General features: G+C 34.9%; 1 protein-coding gene across 1 annotated transcript in view; it reads right to left on the reverse strand.

Moving 5' to 3' along the window:
- The window catches only part of LOC119088959 (E3 ubiquitin-protein ligase TRIP12-like), a 37,140-nt gene extending 17,628 nt beyond the window's left edge, over positions 1–19,512 (reverse strand). Inside the window, 13 exon segments of the mRNA XM_037210474.1 lie at positions 1,382–1,418; positions 1,420–1,548; positions 1,635–1,702; positions 1,794–1,828; positions 3,357–3,448; positions 4,627–4,722; positions 4,804–4,839; positions 6,432–6,580; positions 13,602–13,697; positions 14,745–14,828; positions 19,150–19,257; positions 19,260–19,285; positions 19,466–19,512. Of these exon segments, the coding sequence (XP_037066369.1) occupies positions 1,382–1,418; positions 1,420–1,548; positions 1,635–1,702; positions 1,794–1,828; positions 3,357–3,448; positions 4,627–4,722; positions 4,804–4,839; positions 6,432–6,580; positions 13,602–13,697; positions 14,745–14,828; positions 19,150–19,257; positions 19,260–19,285; positions 19,466–19,512 (1,003 nt within the window).
- Between the last annotated feature and the right edge of the window lie 622 nt (positions 19,513–20,134).

The following is a 20,134-nucleotide window of genomic DNA, read 5'->3' on the forward strand; positions in this document are numbered from 1 at the left end:
AGTGATCAGGAAAGTAGTTAAGATACTACCCCACAAAAAGATAAACATGCTCACAATTACTTATCACTATAGAAGGAAAATGTGTCTAGTGGCTTCCATATACTATATAGGAAATTTCCTGGAATATGCAAAGGAAGGAAAATTATCCAGTGTATTCAGGGAAAAGAACTGACTTCCCTTCCCAAGCTGGTATCTAAAGCGCCTAACAGTATTGTGCCTAACAGTAACTAGAGAGAAGCTGTTCTCTGACCCTGGAAACTATGGACTAATCAAGCGTCAAAGAGGTCCTAGAGACTTCAGAATAAGTTAATAAAACTACTTGAGAAGGAGTTAAACATTTCTCAATTTCACTGAGGGAGACAGCATTTGCTCACCACAGGGGAAACAATAATATGTCCAACTATTCACCTCAAACACACTGTCTTTTTGCCAAGGTCTATGCCAATGCATTAGTTCACAAAAAAAAATACAGTGAAAACTAGGTTTCTCCAAACAAATATTATACAGTCTGAAACAGTGGACCAAAAGCTGTGTCTTCAATAAAAGGCAGAACTGACTCCTCAAGATTGTACCATAAAATTTCAAAATTCTAAGTATGAAATTATTAATCATGATTATAGATGTTCAAACAGGTATTAACTCTGTAAGAATGAATCAAAACACAGATGTTTACTGAAACCATACCACTTTCTGACATTTACTTATGAGACAAGGCCTGAGAAAGAAGAGGGGTCAATGACAGTTTGTCACTGGTTAAGAAACACAAAATTGGTAAAATCAGTAAAAACTGGAGCTATTGATCAGTAGAAATAGGGTTCAGTTTTCTGAGAGAAACATTCTGTACTCAGATAATTCACTAGGGAAAAAAATCAAACGGCTGAGAGAATTGAGTTACCTTAAGAAGTTACCTTATTATAAAACTTATGAACGATCATTAATGATTAGTGTGACATTAGAATCAACGATCTGGAGTCATTAGTTTTAGAAACACAAAGGTGAGTTTTAAGAATATATAACATCAATAGTACATGATCGAGCCAGGTGTGCCAGCATACACTTTTTCTCAGCAAAGATGCGGGTGGATCTATGGAAGTTTAAGGCCAGTCTGGCTTACATAGCAAGTTCTAGGATAGCCAAGGCTACATAGAAAGACCTTGTCTCAAAACACCAGAAAAGGTTTTTAGCACTGCTGATATCAAAACACCCAGACAGTCAGTTAAAGCCTCTACCACTCACTGAGCTACAGTCCTGACCTCATCATATTTCTTCTTCAATATCCAATAGCATTTATCATTTCTTTTACTTTTAACAAGGTTGACTTGTTAGTATGAAGGAAGAGCCACTTTTACAGCTTAAAATACAGTAATAAAAAAGCACTTACTTTGTTTCATAAGTTGAACAGCTAATGTTGGGCAGTTTGGAACACATCAGAGAAAACATGCGAACCACCATTATAAACATCCCAGAACTTAAAATTGGTGGAGTCACTACCAACAGTTGTTGAACATTTGTAAGCAGATCTTTGGAAGCAACCTGCTGCAGTAAATTCTTCATGAACAAAAGAAGAGAAATTATTATGCTGTAATTCAGCAATTCTAGTACTTAAAAAATATACTATCAAAGATGATACTCACCTCCTCGTGTTGAAAGTTGTCCACTAGACGTGCAAAACAAAGGCAAGTGCTTTCTACTGACTTTTGTCCTATTTTTCACAAAGGAAAATAAAGTTTACTAATATAAAACGTTAGCACCACCAGTCAATTAGTTCTTTCTTTGCCTCAAATCTAGGTTACCTTCATTATCAGATGTGAGCTTTGAAAAGAAAAACCTGCAGAGTGTAGTTGGTAATATTAAAGAACAAACATTTGCATAGAGACTTGAAGATTCATGAATTTGACACCATCAGCAGATTCAATGCCCTAAGCACTAAGGAATGAAGTTCCTGATAACCAAAAAAAGATTTGGCTATTAGAAATAAAGTCCTCTTGAAGAAACATCTGTAAATGTTCCTCAGAACAACAAAACCAACATTATGTTTACTTCATTAATGGAGCAATGAGTCTTCCTTCTGTAAAAATATAAATCAAATTGCAAAAGTGCACATCTTTGGTGCTACTAGATTCCCTAGAAAGCAAGCTAGAAAGTAGCGGCCAACTACTCATTTATGGTTCTCATTCATGAAGTAAGGATGTTAGTTAGTATTGATTTTCACACGAATGAATTACAGAATATACAAATTATCTCATATGATGTAGACTTGAAATGATTGAAGTTCAGTGATAATCTGGACTGTAAGCTGTCCCTGTCCCACAAAAAAAAAAAAATTTAATGCCTTTACTCTATCTTTATGATTATAGAAATGTAAGAGACAAATGTGAGCCCATCATCTTATACAATCCCTTAAGCATATTCTGTACATCTAATTTTAACAAGGCTTAACATAATTTGCAGAAGCAAATTTAAAGTTGATTCCTTAAAAAGTGTCTCTAGTAATAAATAACATTATTGGTAAAGGTACTAGAAAACAGTTTCTCTCTGACCTCCAGATGTGACAGCTAATCTCCTCCATTTAATTGTGGTATGAATTCTGCTCTTTAAACTACTTCTGATGTTTTACCTTTTACATACCTACTCTGCTCTCCTCCAACCCCAACAGGTGGAATTTGCACTTTTCATTTCTATTTCAAGACAACCATTCTCTTCCAGTCTTAACCCACGCTCCCAATGCCTTTTAAAGAGATCCTTCTAAAAGTAAATTCTGACCTTACAAAGGAAAATCTCAATTGTTACAAAGTCATAGTTGCTATCAATATAAAATACTGAATGTATAAACTACCTATCATTTGAGTAAATCTGCCAAAATCTTATTAAAAAAATAACCTAATTAATGTGAATAGATAATAATACACTTAAAAAGAAACATAGATCAGAACATTTTGAGTTATACACATCCAATCAGAAGACCTCAGAAGGAAGAAATAAAGAAAAAAAACACTTTCAAGACATAGGAAACAAATTCTACTTTACCTGATGAGTTAGCCTTTGGGTAAGCAATGGTAGGGAATCTGCCACAAAATGAAACTCATCTGGTGTGATACTCTGGCAGCAATTAGCTGCAATTGCTAGTGCATTTCTTTGGGCATTTATGCTGAAGAATTCTAGATACAGCAAGCATCTGCCAAACCACCCTAAAATACAGAAAACTGTTAAAATGAAGGGAAAATATTCTTTACCAAAAATAACTAGTACATCACTTTGGGGGAATATGTCCTCTTCCAGAGCTACAAGGAACTAGCACAATGTAGTTCTGAGATAAAACATCAAAGGAAATACAGTCCTTCAGCAACAACACTTACCGCCTGTAAAATGCTTTACTGTGTCGCCGTGACAACATCTCCAAGGCAGTTAAGGCCTGCTCTGCCACATCAATACACTGAATAACTTGCAGCTAGGAACATTAAAGTAGGTACCAAAGGTTATTATTTATTCTTCAACAGTACTTTATCTACAAGAACACTTTACTTCCTCTATTTATAGCCACTTACACTAGCTCCACCATGAAACCAAACTAAAAAACAACTCACCCTTGAGTAAAAGCTAGAAAGCATAGCTGGCAGTTTCCTCCCAACAATTTACTCAGTTTCAGGATACTGAAAATATATTACCATAAGACAAAACTTCTATTTTAAAACAAATGAGTTGATACATGTAACAATTTTTTTTAAACCAGGCTTAAAATTTGAGTATATTTCATCAGAGTAATTATAATTTATCATTGCTCATTAAAAAAATTAGAGTGTCGGACGGTGGTGGCACACGCCTTTAATCCCAGCACTCGGGAAGCAGAGGCAGGCGGATCTCTGTGAGTTCGAGGCCAGCCTGGGCTACCAAGTGAGTTCCAGAAAGGCGCAAAGCTACACACAGAAACCTGTCTCGAAAAACAAAACAAACAAACAAACAAACAAAAGTAATATACACCAAAAGCACAACCTACTAACCATTGACCATATGAAAAATTTCCTTTCTCCACTGGTCAATTCTGTGAACATAAGCAAGATCCTTTGTCTCAAACTTATCAGCTATCAAATGAGATTATAAATAGCTATCAATTCTACTGAACTATTTTTCTCCTAACTCTTATTTTTACAGATTGTGATGTGTTTATGCTATGGAACACATGTAGAAGACCTTCCACTGTGTACAATCAGGTCTCAAGTGTCTTGTGTCTCATCTATCCTCTATCTTACAGGTGCTGAGACCATTGTGCCTGGCTTTTTTATGTGTATTCCAGAGATGATAAAAATTCAGGTCAGAATGTTTACCCTACAAGCACTATTACTCACTGAGTCATTTCACCAGCCCCCAATATATTATTTTAATAAAATGCTTTATGCTGTTCTCTGATATTAATATATTCAGTACTATCATTCAAATCATAAAATTGGGCTTATTTTGTAAATGATTTATTAGTTTCTACTTTAAACTATTAGTCTGTTATACATAAAATGTTTTTTTCTGGTATATTGATTGAAAACACAGACTTCAATTACATCATAGAAATGAATTAAAAAAAAAAATTCAAAACTCCTGTGCACTTATGAACAAGTTGTACTATATCAAGACTACCTTTTCTAAGAAGACAGGGATAGCATCTACGACAACAGCAGATGACCGAGGGAGTGCTTCCATCATATAGGTTAAGGCTCGGCAAGCATGATTCATCTAGAAAACAAGATGAGATTTTATTCAATAAATACTCATATTAAAGTTTAGAGTGCCTTTAAAAATATATGATGTACTTACAATGTCAAAATTATGTTCCATCTGCAGTAATGTTATCTGTTAAAAACATAACAAAGTATTAAGCACATTCTTGAAATATTTCTTGCATTTATCTGATAGAATTTGTTCCTTATGCGCGCGTGCACAGACAGACAGACAGACAGACACACACACACACACACACACACACAAATGACAGCAAGGCATACATCAGAATTATTATGCTTAGAATATCATTCATTACATGCAACAAGACTGGCAATGCTATTATAAGGCATCAACTTAAAGAAATCATCATTTCTGTTGCTTAAAACCAACCATTTTAGTAGTTCTAATATCCTTGAAAGAAGCCCATTAACAGAGGATTTACCAATTGACACATCATTAGCACCAGCAATGACTGGTATTTGCTGAATTATTACTAACACAGACCAGTTTACATTCTGTGTACATCTGAAATAAGTACCAATATAGCAATATGTTAATCTTACAGTAAAATGTGATTTGAAAATAGGATTGAATATATTAGAGACTACAATTAATAAATGAGATCAATGTAATTATTTCACAAATAAATAAGTCTAAAAATCAGAATTTTTATTATTTTCTCATTTGAAAGACTTCACAGAAATTGCAGCTATTTTTGTCAAAAGAAGGAATGCAAAACTGGAAAATTTTAAATGCACTGTATTTCAGGTATCAAGTACCATTCAATTAAATGGTGATAATAAAAGATATACAATACCCATGACTTCTCGGGTACATAAATATGTATAATACATGCCTTGAAAAAGTTCTTCAAAACTAAAACATTTACACACATTCACCATCTAAATCAGTCACTTAAAAAAACACATCTAAATTCAAAAGGCTTTCATAGGAAACACCAAGTTTCCTAATTGAAAGATGGAATTAATCAGCTGTAACACATTCCCTTACACCAAAAGGGATGACTTGTAAATGTCAATTGTTTTAATCTCCTTTCTGTTGCTATGATAAAATACCCTGAAAAAAAAAGCAACTTAGAGAATAAAAGGTTATACATCAGTTAACAATTATAGCATAGAGTTCATCATTCCAGAGAAGTCAAGGCATGGACTTAACGCAGCCAATCACAACAGTGAAAAACAGAAGTTAATGTGTGTATGCTTACTCCTGTTCAGTACCATCTCTGTATATATAGTCCAGGATGCCCTGCCTAGGACATGGTAGAGCCCACATAAGCTGTGTATTCAAGTTAATATAAAGAAGATAATTCCCCAATACATGAGCCCAGGCCAAGATGATCAAAGATCCCTCCCAAGTGATTGCAGATTATGTCAAGCTGGGATTGAGTAATAAACATTCAATCCTTCTCAACCACAAAGACAACCCAAAATAAGTTCACTTATTATTGGCCCAAAAACTGGGAAATTGAACAATAAACCCTAACACATTTTTTTACAGTGTAGAAACAAAGCATTATTGATGGGCTGAATAACTTTAAACCATTTAAGTAATGAAGATCAAATGAGTGACTTCAACAAAAACTTGGCCCAAAAATATTTACAAACTCAAGCTGGGTTTACAGCTCATTAAGATAGAGTATTTATTTGTACAGCATGCATATAGGCAAAGTAAACCAACAGAAAAATAGTAAGTATGCTTACCAAAGCTGGAACAACACTCTTCACAGGAAACCCTCCTAGAGTCTCTTCGTTTCCCATAACCAATAGCTGACACATTTCAATGACTGCCTGAAGCTGTTGACTCTCATCACTCGCTTGTAGTCCTTGAAGAAGCTGTTGGGCCTTGGAACCTTCAAGGGAATAGAAGGCATTACTTTAAACACTGAGAGCTGGAGACACAGCTCAGCACTGAAGAATATTATTACTTTTCCAGAGACTCCAACATTTCTGGCAGCAATGTCAGGCAGCTCATGAGCATGGATAACTGCAACTTCTGGCCTCCTCAGGTATTCATCCACACATGTGTGCATAGAAACATGTAGAAACACTCACAAACACGAGGGGAAAACATTTAATCTTTTTTTAAAATTATAATAAACATTGAAGAGCTGGGGGGATGGCTCAGTAGTACTCTAAGATCAGATTTCAAAACAAATGTTTCTCCAATCATATAGAAATAAAAGATATAATACAGAAAACCTTAAAGGAATACTCACTCCTGCAGACAGACATTATAAGGCAAAAAGAAAAAAGAAAAGCAAACTGAAGTCTATGCCACTTAAACACTCAAAGGAGAGCTAGTGTGTCTGCTCAGCCTTAACCTGACCTCAATTACTTGGCTTATGCCTTTCTAACTTAAGTTAGCAGCAAAATTCAAATCACCCAAAACCAACAGGAACTGTTTGCTTTGCCATATCTGCGCTTTCAAAGAAATGAATGTAGTGAGTACAATTTTAGTCCAATAAAAATTTCTTAATGATGGTATCTGGGTGTCAAAAGAATGTTATGTTACTTTAAATATACACACCAGGATTAAATAGAAAACAAATAGTAGAGAAAAGGAAGCAAAATTAAGACAGGCAGAATAATGCATCTGAAGATAAGAAGTATTCAACACAAAAACAAACAACCTTTGTAGTTCTAACTACATTAGCAGGTGCTGGCTACTGAAGTGGTTTTTTTAAGCCTCAATTCCATTATGCAAATTCATTACAGCACTCAAAATTAAAATCAGTGCTACAGTGCTTACCTAGTATTCACAACACTCGGGGGTTCGATCCTCAGGATGGTAAACAAATGAGTAAAATCTACCAATATGTATTGTCTCTTCATAGATGCTTTTCTATTCATATTATTTGCACAGTGAGCTTTTAAACCCAGTTATCATTAAGTTTTAAAATATATAAATCTGGATACAAAACTATCTGAACATAATTTTCAACCTATATGAAATTTACAGCAAAACAAGTTTATTATAGTTAAGGTTCAGTGATCTTCCTGATGACATAACCCTTAAAAAGGACTTTTTTATTGTACGTAGCTAACAAATTACATAATTGCTGCCTACTACCTTGCAAAAATTAAAAGTCCAACCTGAAAACAAAAATGCACAGACATGTTCAAAAGAATACAACTTCTACATTCTAAACTAAATATTAGTATCAATATAGCATGTGTATCATTTGTGCTAAATACATAATTTTTTAAAAAAGTAATTGATGAAAAGAATCTCAAGTAGTTCCTAATTTCACTTAAAAAGGATGAAATGCTATACACCAACTCTATCTCAGAAACATTATCACATACAGAGAGTAGAACAGGCAAATATGCCATGCAAAGGGTGTCTCATAAACACTGAAGCTGGTAATCTTAAGTATAATTATCAGTGAGATTGCATTACCTAAAGCCCTATATCCAACTGTGTTTCTAAAGAGACATTTAGTAAAAACAATGGCCAAACTGCTATGTATCTATGATGTATGAAGAAATCTAATTACTAGATCAGTAGATTTTAGATATAAAATGATCATAAACAATTAAGTTAGGTTCAATGGTAGACCATGTGACAGGCATAGATGATGTCATGAATTCAACTCCACTAGCAGAAAACAAGGAGAATAAAGGCAGCAGCGGCCATCACCACCCATGCCACTGTTTCTTAAGTAGGCTAAATGTACTTAAAACTTGGTGCAGATAAAAAGAGAGATGTTCTTAGGGGGGCGGTGGTGGCGAACGCCTTTAATCCCAGCATTGGGAGGCAGAGCCAGGTGGATCTTTGTGAGGACAGCCTGGTCTACAGAACGAGATCCAGGAAAGGCACAAAGCTACACAGAGAAACCCTGTCTTGAAAAACCAAAAAGAATTGTTCTTAATGCCTGGCAATTAATACATTATATAGTATAATATACACAAGATTAAAAATACCCTTTTCCAAAACAAAAATTTAATGAGAAGTGTTACTGTGTCCGGCAAGTCATCTCTCAATGTCAAGTCAAGTTTAGTAACAACAGGATATATTAGGGCCTATGCTGAAATCAAGTATATGGGAAAAAAAAGGGATCATTAAGCAAAACTGGAATTACTGAACTCAGCAGCACTGAAATAAAAGTACCGATTCAGGCCTGAACTAAAAATGTAACTGACAACTTGGAGGAAAATGGGATGGCACTGATTTGGTTCTTATTAAGCTACCAGCAATTTGTGATATCACTTCAAAAAAAAGTTCAAAGCACCAGCACTTCAACTACTAGTCACAGCCTTATCTTTGCATGCAAGGATTTCAGGAAACCTAAAACATAGCAACAGACCAACATTCCAATAAACAGGAGATGAGGAGTTGGCAGGCCAACATTTTCCATTAAGAGCCAGACAATAATTATTTTAAGCTTTGCAGGCCATATGATCTCCATCGTAGCTATCTTATCTAATTCTGACTCTAGTATTATAGTTCAAAAAATAGACATAGATAGTACAAAACTAATGAACATGGCTCTGATCCATTAAGACTTTATGGATAGTAAAATTTGAAATTCACTGAATTTTTTTTAAACTCAAAATATGATGCATTTTTTCCCCCAGGCATTTAAAAAGGTAAAGGACATTCTTAGTTCTCAGGCTACATAAAAAGAAGCAGGAGGAGTCAGTGAATGTTTTATAAAGAAAAACATTTTGTGTTTTATGAAGAAAAAGAATGAAAGTTACCCTGTCAAGCTCTTCAGTTCTTTTATACAAAATGTTGTAAATACATAAATAAAACAAATACTAGGTTTAATTGTTTAAAATAAAGAGAGGAAAAAGAAAATCAACACTTCTAGGATATTAACTGTGACAAATATTTGGAAAAAACAAACGATGACCTGGGAATACACAAAGTTCAATTTCTCCAGCACTACCAACAAAGAAAATAAGGGGCAGTGGCACTACAGAATTTCAATAGAGAAATTTGCTATAAAGAAACAATGAATTGCCTAGAACTAAAAAGCACAGTATTTCAAATTAACTCAATACAAAGCAAGAAGTAAGAAAAGATTGTAGCAGACAACTAACTGGCCGGGCGTGGTGGCGCACGCCTTTAATCCCAGCACTGGGGAGGCAGAAGCAGGCGGATCTCTGTGAGTTTGAGGCCCGCCTGGTCTACAGAGCAAGATCCAGGGAAGGTGCAAAGCTTACACAGAGAAACCCTGTCTCGAAAAACGGGGGGGGGGGGGGGGGAGGGAGACGGACAAAAAAAAAAAAAAAAAACACTGGTATTGGGCATGGTGGCACAAACCTTTAATCCCAGCACTGAGGAGAGAGGCAGAAAGCCCTAATTATAGAGTTCCAGGACTACACAGAGAAACACTAACTAGAAAACATACATACACACACACACAAACACACCCTTGCTCACAGGAAAAAGAAAATCCTAAAAAAAGAAAAAAAATTAAAAGAAAAGTTTAATGAAGATAAACTATAGCAATCAGGGGGAAAAGTGCTGATAGAGAATGTTACACAAGAGAAAAATGTCCTTTGAAATTTAACGCGCAACAATTTTTCAAACAAAAACAGATGATTATTGGTCACCCTTTTTAACTCCTATGAAATACAGTCCTTCATGTAAGCAGAAATTAAGCACAATGGAAAGAATAAAGAATAAACATTTTTAATATTGCATCTAAAACAATTATTTGTTATCAAATTTCTTTTTTTTTCCTTTTTTGATTTTGTTTTGTTTTTATTTTGTTTATCAAGATAGGGTTTCATTTGTATAACAGTCCTGGCTACCCTAGAACTGACTTTGTAGACCAGGCTGTTCTCAAACTTACTTAAGATTCGCCTGCCCTCTGCCTCTCAAGTGCTGAGATTAAAGGTGTGCAGCACCACCACCACCACCACCACCACCACCACCACCACCACCACCACATCCATTTTTTACAAAGGAATCATGAAATTTGCAGGCAAATGGCTGGAACTAGAAAATGTCATCCTGAGTAAGGTAACCCAGACTCAGAAGAGCAAAACATGGTATGTACTCACTCTTTAAGTGGATACTAGATATAAAGTGAAGGACAATCAGACTGCAACCCGCAGATACAGGGAGGCTACATAGCAGAAGGGACCCTAGGATGACTGTGGCTTATAATTAAGTTTTGGTTTTCGCCAATCACTGGGCAAGCTTTAGTGAAACATTTCACTACTAGGATAAGAATTTGTACTGTATCAAGCTGATGACAGAACTTTCAGGAGGGGAGGCTAAATCTTTTTAGATTACGGATTAGCCTTTAGACATTTTTCATGTCTGCCGTAAATCAAACAGTGAAGGGAAGATGAATAGGAATTTCACTTACCCAACTTAAGTAAAACATAGCTCGCTGAACAAATGAAAATAGGTTTCTTCTGTATCCCAGGATCTAATCAATATTTATATATATAATTCAGCTAGCATTTGGCTTAAAAGGGCTTATTGGAAAATGTTATTTTTACCATTTTCTACAGAGAAAATAATTTCCTGTTTACAAAAACCCTGAACTGTTGAATTATAACCTGTTTTTTATGTTCAAGCTATCTATGTATTATTTCTCCTGCAGCAGTTAGTACATGTTTTTACATTAAAAAAAAAGGGAACAAAATACTATAGAATTGTATTACATGAAATTCATAGAAACAGAAAGTTTAGACATTATCTCAAGATGGAGAAGAAAGGAATATAGAGCAATGATTTCCTAAGTACAGAATCTGTTTGGTGTGATGGAAAGTCCCACAAATGGACAGTAGTATCATGAATGTAATAAATCAATACATTAATGTAATTAATGAATATCATAGAATTATTGAATAAATGAATAAAAAAATATCTCACACAACAGTAATAGAGATCAGGATCTAAACCACTTCAATTTTTAAACTTTGTGATATGATAAATTATTTAAGGCTATATATAATAATTTCTAGCGAAACCATTAAAACACACAACTGACAATAGAAGAGGAAAATATATTAAAAAGAATACAAGGTGATTATCAAAATGTAAGTTAACAGTTCTCACCTTAAGTTTTATAAAAGGCCCAAAATATAACACTATACTATTGTTATACATGATAAGTAAAAATACAGGGTTCTCTATCTCCACAGTGGTGAATTAGTAGCTAATAAAACTTTGTGTACATCTGCCATTTTATCCAACAACCCTGTTTTCATAGAAAAGAAATGCCCAATTCAAGACAAGATGTCCAATTTAAGATGAGAGAAATACAAAGTGGCTCCATGTAGAAAACAACTCTGCTTAAATGTACTTATGATCAGGATAGTACCAGCATCTAGTATGTGGTAGTAAATAAATATTCAAGAGTTCTCAAGAAGAAAGGTATAGTAGTATCCACCTGCTGTGGATGATTGATTGATAAATAAAACTCTGATTGGCTAGTAGCCAGGCAGGAAGGATAGGGTAGGCAGGACGATGAGGAAAATAATTCTGGGAGGTGGAAGGCTGAGGCAGCTGCTGCCATGACTAGCAAAATGTAAGGTACCGGTAAGCCCACTAGTCACGTGGCAAATTATAGACTAATAAAAATGTTCTTAAGATATAAGAACAGCTAACAAGAAGCCTGAGCATTTAGGCCAAACAGTTTAAATAATATAAGCGTCTGTATGTTTATTTTATAAGTGGGCTGTCAGACTGCTGGGACTTGGCAGGACCCGGAGAGCAAACTCAAGCTACATCCACCCATTATCCCAATATATGGGAGACACAAGGACCCAGAGTTGTAATGAAGCCTGGGCAATATTTTATAACTCACAAAACTCTCAAAAAGGGAACTTTGTGGCAGAGTATGTCACCTGAGATGAAGGGAAACAAAAACAACTGCTTTTTAAGTTTTCTTACTAATAAAAGCCAGAAATGAGTTGTTTTGTTTGAATATATGTCTATGTGAGGATGTGAGATCTTGGAGTTACAGACAGTTGTAAGCTGCCATGTGGGTACTGAGTATAGAACCTGGTGATCTGGAAGATCAGTCATTGCTCTCAACCTCTGAGCCATCTATCCAGCCCGTTGTTTGTTTCTTGTGAGAGACACCAGAGAGAAGATTCGGGTATAAAAGTTACACATAATGCAATGTTTTTTATTTTATTTTATTTTATTTTATTTTATTTTATTTTTTTGATTGAGACAGGGTTTCTCTGTGCTGCCTTGGCTATCCTGGAACTCACTTTGTTGACCAGAATGGCCTCAAACTCAGAGATCTGCCTGCTTCTGTCTCCCTAGTGCTGGGATTAAAGGTATATGCCATCAGGCAAATCATATAATGCTATGTTTTAACTACAAAATAAAATTTAAAAAGTCTTAGCAAATAAAGATGTTTGCTACATAAGCCTGAGCTCCATCCTTGGAACCTATACAAAACTAGAGAGGACCAACTCCAAAGTAGCCTCCAAATAGTTGTTCTAGCATGTGAAAGCTATGAGGTTATTAGAAAAATGATTAGATGTTGTCAAAAGACGTTAACTGGACTTTTAACTACAGAACAGTATATTCCGTTATAAATAGTCACTGTTATGTCAACCATGCATGTAAGATCTGGGTTATAATTAATCTGATAGTAGTCTGGTAAGAAGTAATGCTGCAGAGAAATCAATATCAGATTCATATTAACAATGTCTTATGAGATAAATTTTGTAATAACATAAAAAGCTTCAGATAAAAAAATGAATTCAAAATACATAATCAGATGACATAATTGTATGATTCTTTCCTACAGCTAGAAATTTTAATTTTTTATAAGAATGTGGATTACTTAGCAGTCAAAAATAAAAGTCTAAAAGATGCTAAATTATTACACCAACAAGTAACCAATAACAATTATTCAGAGGAAACATTTTAAAGTATTCACTTACTAGCTCCGCTTCCAATTGTTCTATGGAAAAGCTGTGACATCCGAGGACCAAGAGGACCAAACAGGTGAGGAGGAAGACCCCTGGCCTCTAACAGGGCTAAAGAAAAAAGAAAGGCAGAGGAGGAGTTGAGTTGATTTAAAACAACTGATCTTACCTAAAAATGTCAAGGAAGTGATTAATCTCACACAATTGAGTTAGCCCAATGTTACTTTCTACTCTAAGTTTTAAAAGAAACTAAATTAAATCTCTAAGACCTCAGACATACACAAATGTAGTTGCTACATTAAAGCACCCCATGACATCTTCAAATATGTTAAAGTTTTGGAGAGAACTTAAAAATACATTATGATCAAAAACTATGTAAGAAAACCATAAGGTAAATTACTATTTTAGATAAGTCATATATTAAGAGCCCCTGCCTCATTTTCCCCATTAAAATTGCTTCCCAGAGAGATTTCAGTAAACCTGTCCAAAAATATGAAAATCATGACACCATTTTTACCAGTTAACAAAGAAAAGCTGTGCATCTAAGTGGTATCAAGGGAAAAATTTAAAAACTTGTTATTTCTCTCAGGAACTGTAGTAAACAATGTAAAACTACACATAATGTATTAGAAATCTATTAAAAATCCATCATCTGAGATATAAGTACAAACCTACCTATACATGGAATATACATAATATTGTATTTTAAAGGCTCTGTCAAATTTTTTTAAAAAAAGAAGAAAACTAACTAGAGTTTACGAAAGAACATAGGACTTGGGGAAAACTCACCCTATTAGATTTATTTTTATTTAATTTATTATTATGTTTTTAGTTACCAGAGAATAACAACATATTGAGGTGCTTTGTAATTTATTACTAAAGCCAATTACACATGTAATCATGTGAAGAATTTTTTTTTTTTTGAAAAAATATGAGGCTTTGCTTGGTTAAACAGTAAAAATGAAGACGCAGACAGGTCATCTCTGAAACCAAAGCATCATGTTGTCATTAAGCACAATTTGTTTCCCAGAGGTGCATGTATACCTAGAATAGCTAGACAATGTTCAAGTGAATATATATGAACTGAGTTCAAGTAAAGAATTGGAGGATCTGCAGCCTGCGGTAATCATTTCTTACAAACTCATTAGCTGTCTTTACCTTGTAATCGTCCCATCTCAGAATCATCCGATTCACTCTCCCCAGAGGTGGTCATGCCAACAGCCCCTGCAACAGAACTAGAGGCTTGGGGAGAGGGGGAAGGTAAGGATTAGGAGGAGCATTTAATCTTGTATGTCTGGCTTACCTTAAAGAAAACCAAAGCTTACAGATTACAATAAATTAAATGTGTCTTCCTACACACTCAGCCGTTCTACACTCTCTTCCATGAAATTTAGGAGCAAAAGGGGAGCTCAGCTACTTTATAAAAACATAAGCATAAGCTCTGTAACCTTCAAGCTCTTGAAAGAGCTTTCTCCCAGATTCCTCAGCCACTCAATCAAGTCAGACTCTAAATGATATTTCAGAAATGTAAATAACCATTTATCTGCTTTCTCTAATTGCAACAGTATGAAAAGATTATACATACTTGTCTTTTTAGGATGAAATACTGAAGATATATATTACAATTAACACCTAAGTGCAAAGAACTGCTAATAAAAGAGAGGGAAGTTAAGAAGTCAAAAATTAAAGTAGAACAAAGAAGTAGAAGGATTCTACTACAAAACATGTATGAACCAAGTCAAAAACAAAGCCAGTTTAAGTTAAAGCAGCAGATATTATGAATCTGACCAAAGGAGAAATACTATTCTTAGAGGAACTAGTAGTCCAATAAATCACTAAGTGCATGCTGAAACCTACACAGCATTTGATCTACATATGACAACATCATTAAAATATCATCAAGCCTGCTTATTGGATAATGACAGAATGCCATTCAAGAAGACACAGGTTTATGCTTGACAAATTTTGAGAGTTCTTCAGAGGAGGACATGATGGCAAGTGCATCACCAGCATAGGGGTCTGTCTTTCTCTCCCTCCCTCCCTCTCCTCTCCCCCGCCTCTTTCTCACACATACACACACACACACACACACACACACACACACACACACACACACACACACGAGATCTTATTTAACAGTAAAAGATGCCAATGTGCCAGTCACTAACCAATTCTACATTTTTAGAAAATATTTCTATACATATTATATTCTTTAACTTCAAACTTCAATGGATTCTTTAATTATTAAATACAGATTAGAACAAAAGCTAACAAAGAGTGGCCCGAAGGCCTAATCCAACCCTTTCGTTATTTGATAATATAAGTGATAAGAAGAGAGCCAAGCCCAGCTTTTTATAGAGGTACTAGGGATCTCAATCCATACTTTTCCACTTTTGCAGCAAAAGCTTAGACACTGAGTCCCTCCCCAGCCTTTGGCAGCTCTTTCCAAGTCTGACACAGTTGTCCAATGATGTTAAGTTCCCTTTACATACTGTTTTACAAAATTACGTGTTCGGGCTAGTCTAGCCTTTAAGCTAACTTAATTAAAAATAGATAGCTGTTGGTTGAAATGTAACAGCTGTCAACTCAAAAATTCATTAGTCAAACCCAAAAACTTTATTCACAGGACATACCATATCTGCCTCTATAGTCAAATATAAAAATATGACTATCAGCAGAGACAATCATTTTATAAACAATTCAACCTCTTACTTAGGAAAGGTAACAACATTAGAATATAAGGCTTACAGAAGGATTTTTATTTGCCAGAAACTGCTAAGTGTCATGGGTAAGTAAAGGAAGCAATAGGAAGATTTGAATGTCATAAAACTTTGTAGTAAGACAAAAAGCAGCTTTCTTTTACTGTAGTCTCCATCACAGGGTAAAACAGTCCTAACAAAATTTGTAGTACTAAACAAAAGAGGGAGAGAAAGCATTTAAAAACTGGGTGCTTCCCAAGTGGTGGTGGTGCAGGCCTTTAATTCCAGCACTCAAGAAGCAAAGGCCAGCCTAGTCAAGTTCCAGGATAGCTAGGGCCGTTAAAAAGAGAAAGGCTATCTCAAAAAAAAAAAAAAAAAAAAAAAAATCAAAACCGAAAAAAGGAAAAGAAACTGGGTGCTGGGTATGGCAGCTTACACCTTTAATACCGGCACATAGGAGGGGAAACAAGGTGAGCTCTGTGAGTTGGAAGCCAGAGTGACTACAAGGCCAGCCAGAGCTCCATAGTGAGAACCTTTCTTTTTTTGTTTATATGACTGTTATCATTATATTTATATACTTTTAATTTCAAAACTAAATAAAACCAAAAGTACCACAATAGATAACACCCAACCCCACTATTTGGTGAAGGAGGGAGTTTTCCTGTCTTAAGACAACAATGACAGAACAGAGGAAAATAACAACTAGACACGAGCAGAGAGCCAGGTAGAGACCCTGTCTTTTTAAAACAACAAAAATAGTTGCTTTCTAGGACATAACCCTGATCATTTCTTGTAGTTATGAAGTCTTGATATTAAAAAGTGAATGCCAGAACATTATCTATTTTTCCTTGCCATTTCAGTGTTCTGAAAGAAGTCTATCAACTACAGAACCACTCTTCAAGAGAAAAACATCAAAAAGTACTTGAAAACACCACAGATGTGTCCTCTATGCTAATTTTGCTTTGTATTTTACACATAGAGAAAATAAAATACATTTTCTCACAAGTACTTTGCCATAAGCCAAAGAGGAATTTCTGCTGTTCACCCCCAAAGCTTACTAAACTCAATGTTCCTCGAATAACAGTCAACACCTATGTGTATCTTTTGTAAAGGGGGGGGGGGGCTCTATCACACTGATTTCAAACCTGAATGTCAATAAAACATACTATATTCCCTTCAAGCATTTATCTTCTTAGATAATGTATCAAAGACCAAATCCACTGGCCCTTCTCCTGTCTAACCTTGAAATTTATCTGTATGAATTAAACTCTTTGAACCCCTAGGGAGAAAACACACTTGTACTGTGTGCACTCGGTTTCTACGACCTGGATTGAAGCGTCAAGCATCTTAGCTTAGAACTCTGGAAAGCTTAACCAATGTGCCTCAGTTTCCCTCATTTATAAAATGGCAGTAACAGAACTCACACCTCAGCAGGTTGTTTTGAATATTCAATGGGAATATATGGAAAATGTTTAAAGCCACATCTGCAGAGTGAACAGGCACTGCAGTTATAATTATTTTAAGAGTCAACACTAACAATATATTCAGAAATTTCATTTCTGTTACTCATCTGAGGACTGGCCTTATACTTCAAATATTCTCACTTGAAATAAATAATGGAAGTCTAGGAAGTGATGTTCAACACTGGCAAGTAGAAGCTGTGTATTATCAATAGCCTGAATGAGCCTGAAAATGAAAAAAGCTTATATTCTTCCAGAAATTTACCAATTAACTAATAAGAAAAACAGAAGGTGACTTTTAAAAATGTAATTCTCATAGAAGAGATGCTACAAATCCAAGGTCTATAATTTTTCTTAAAAATCTGGATACAGTAATGACTTCAAAATAAACCTAGCTAAGCAGAATACAGTAATCATGTAAATGATTAATGACCAACCACAGGCATAAAAGAAAACTATTGTATGTTCTAATATTAAAATCACACTACATAATAGAGATTTGTTCAAAAGTTCATATATGCTTTGCAACTAAAATTGACATAGCATGATTATAGAAATAAATACACATTCATAATGAAGAATTACAGTATATTTGTTTGTTTTGAGTAATTTCACACTAGATTTTAAAATTCACTTGCCACAATTCTGGTAATGATAACAAATACTTAAAAGTTAAAAGGAAGGGCCGGGCGGTGGTGGCGCACGCCTTTAATCCCAGCACTCGTGAGGCAGAGGCAGGCGGATCTTTGTGAGTTTGAGGCCAGCCTGGGCTACCAAGTGAGTTCCAGGAAAGGCGCAAAGCTACACAGAGAAACCCTGTCTCGAAAAACAAAAAAAAAAAAAATAAATAAAATAAAAAAATAAAAAAAAAAAGAACAAAATGTCTTTTTTAATGTTTGCCATCCAAAGATTATCAAGAAAAAAAATTAAAAGCCCATAAAAATCTAAATACTATTATTAAAGTAGATTCAGAACAAAGTAAATTTTTAGGGCTTACAAAATGCTAAGATTCATATGCTTACAAAGCAATTTAAAATACATCCTTACATTTGTATTTGAATTTAAATTCACTAAAACAATTGTTAGTCAACTCATACACATTGGTCAATATATAAAACCTTAAATGGAAAATTTACACCTTCCTATGAAGCCCTCTGAATGTAATTAGTAAATATATGGACTGGATGATAATTAAATTATAACAATGAACCCACTAATCAAAAACACCCAATCTATGCCGTAAAACAAAATAAGGGGCAAAAAAGGTATTTCATGGTAACATCTATGATAATTCTGTTCCTCCTTTTTTTTTTTTTTAACCTTACTTGGAAACAAGAAAATTCATCCAAAATTAAATTTGTAAGACAAAAGAAAGTGTCTTAAAGCTAAGTAGTGCCAGTCTACCTGCGGCTCCTTGGGGAGCTTCATCTGTCCGGGCAGCTGAGGAATTTACTGTCTCCTGGTTGCTTTCAGGGTCTGCCATTTTCTCTTGCCGCCGGGCCTCAGCTGCTCTCTCTTGCCCAGGCCAGAGCCTCGCCGACTTGCAATAGAGAAATGTCATCACAGTGAGCATTACCAAGGCAGGAGGAGCAATGTATAGACAACACAAAGCTCAAATTCATACAGCACAAAGCCAGTTTCTTCTCTCTTTTAAATAAAAACTGTTATAGAAAATCACTAAGACTTTGTATATCTGAAATTCTTCCACTCTATAGCTCACACAGTACAAGCTTTTGTGTTCCTGGAGCTGTTGTCATCTTTAGACATGATCGTTAACCACTTCCAGCTAAATGGAAAAGTAGATCCTCCTGAAGGGGGAAAAATATTACTGCAACCTAGTAGTGTCCAGAACACAACGAAAATGAAGCTCTTAATCACCCGAGTACTTGGTTTTTGTTTGTTTAGTAAAAACTTTCAAAAAAGGAGTGGATTTAACTAATCTTTCCTTCAAAAGTAAAGAACTCATTCAAACCTAACTTATTACCAAACTGCAAATGAGATTCAAATTCATCCAACATGTAATTTTCACAATATTCTAGGCTAAACACTCTGTATGTAACAAGTTGCTACCCTCAAATACTGTTTCTCTGAAAGAAGCCCATAAGCTCATTAAGTCACCAAAGCATAAAACTTAAAAAAAAAAAAAACTAACAATTCATAAAAGCTTGACCAAGACTGTTTAATTAAAGTATGCCAGATGGCTTGTGCATAACATGACCATGTATACTAAAGTAATTGTACATGCACTGATCATATGGCCATGGGTACCAATAAGGGTGCAATGAAAGAAAAGTATATTAACACTAAATTATCTGACTTCACATACAGCAAATTAAGACTATAACTCTTTAAGACTAAAAGGGGCAAAGGAACTGCACAGTTGGTTCCA

This window comes from Peromyscus leucopus, chromosome 13, assembly GCF_004664715.2.
Source record: "Peromyscus leucopus breed LL Stock chromosome 13, UCI_PerLeu_2.1, whole genome shotgun sequence".
In the NCBI taxonomy this organism is placed as follows: Eukaryota; Metazoa; Chordata; class Mammalia; order Rodentia; family Cricetidae; genus Peromyscus; species Peromyscus leucopus.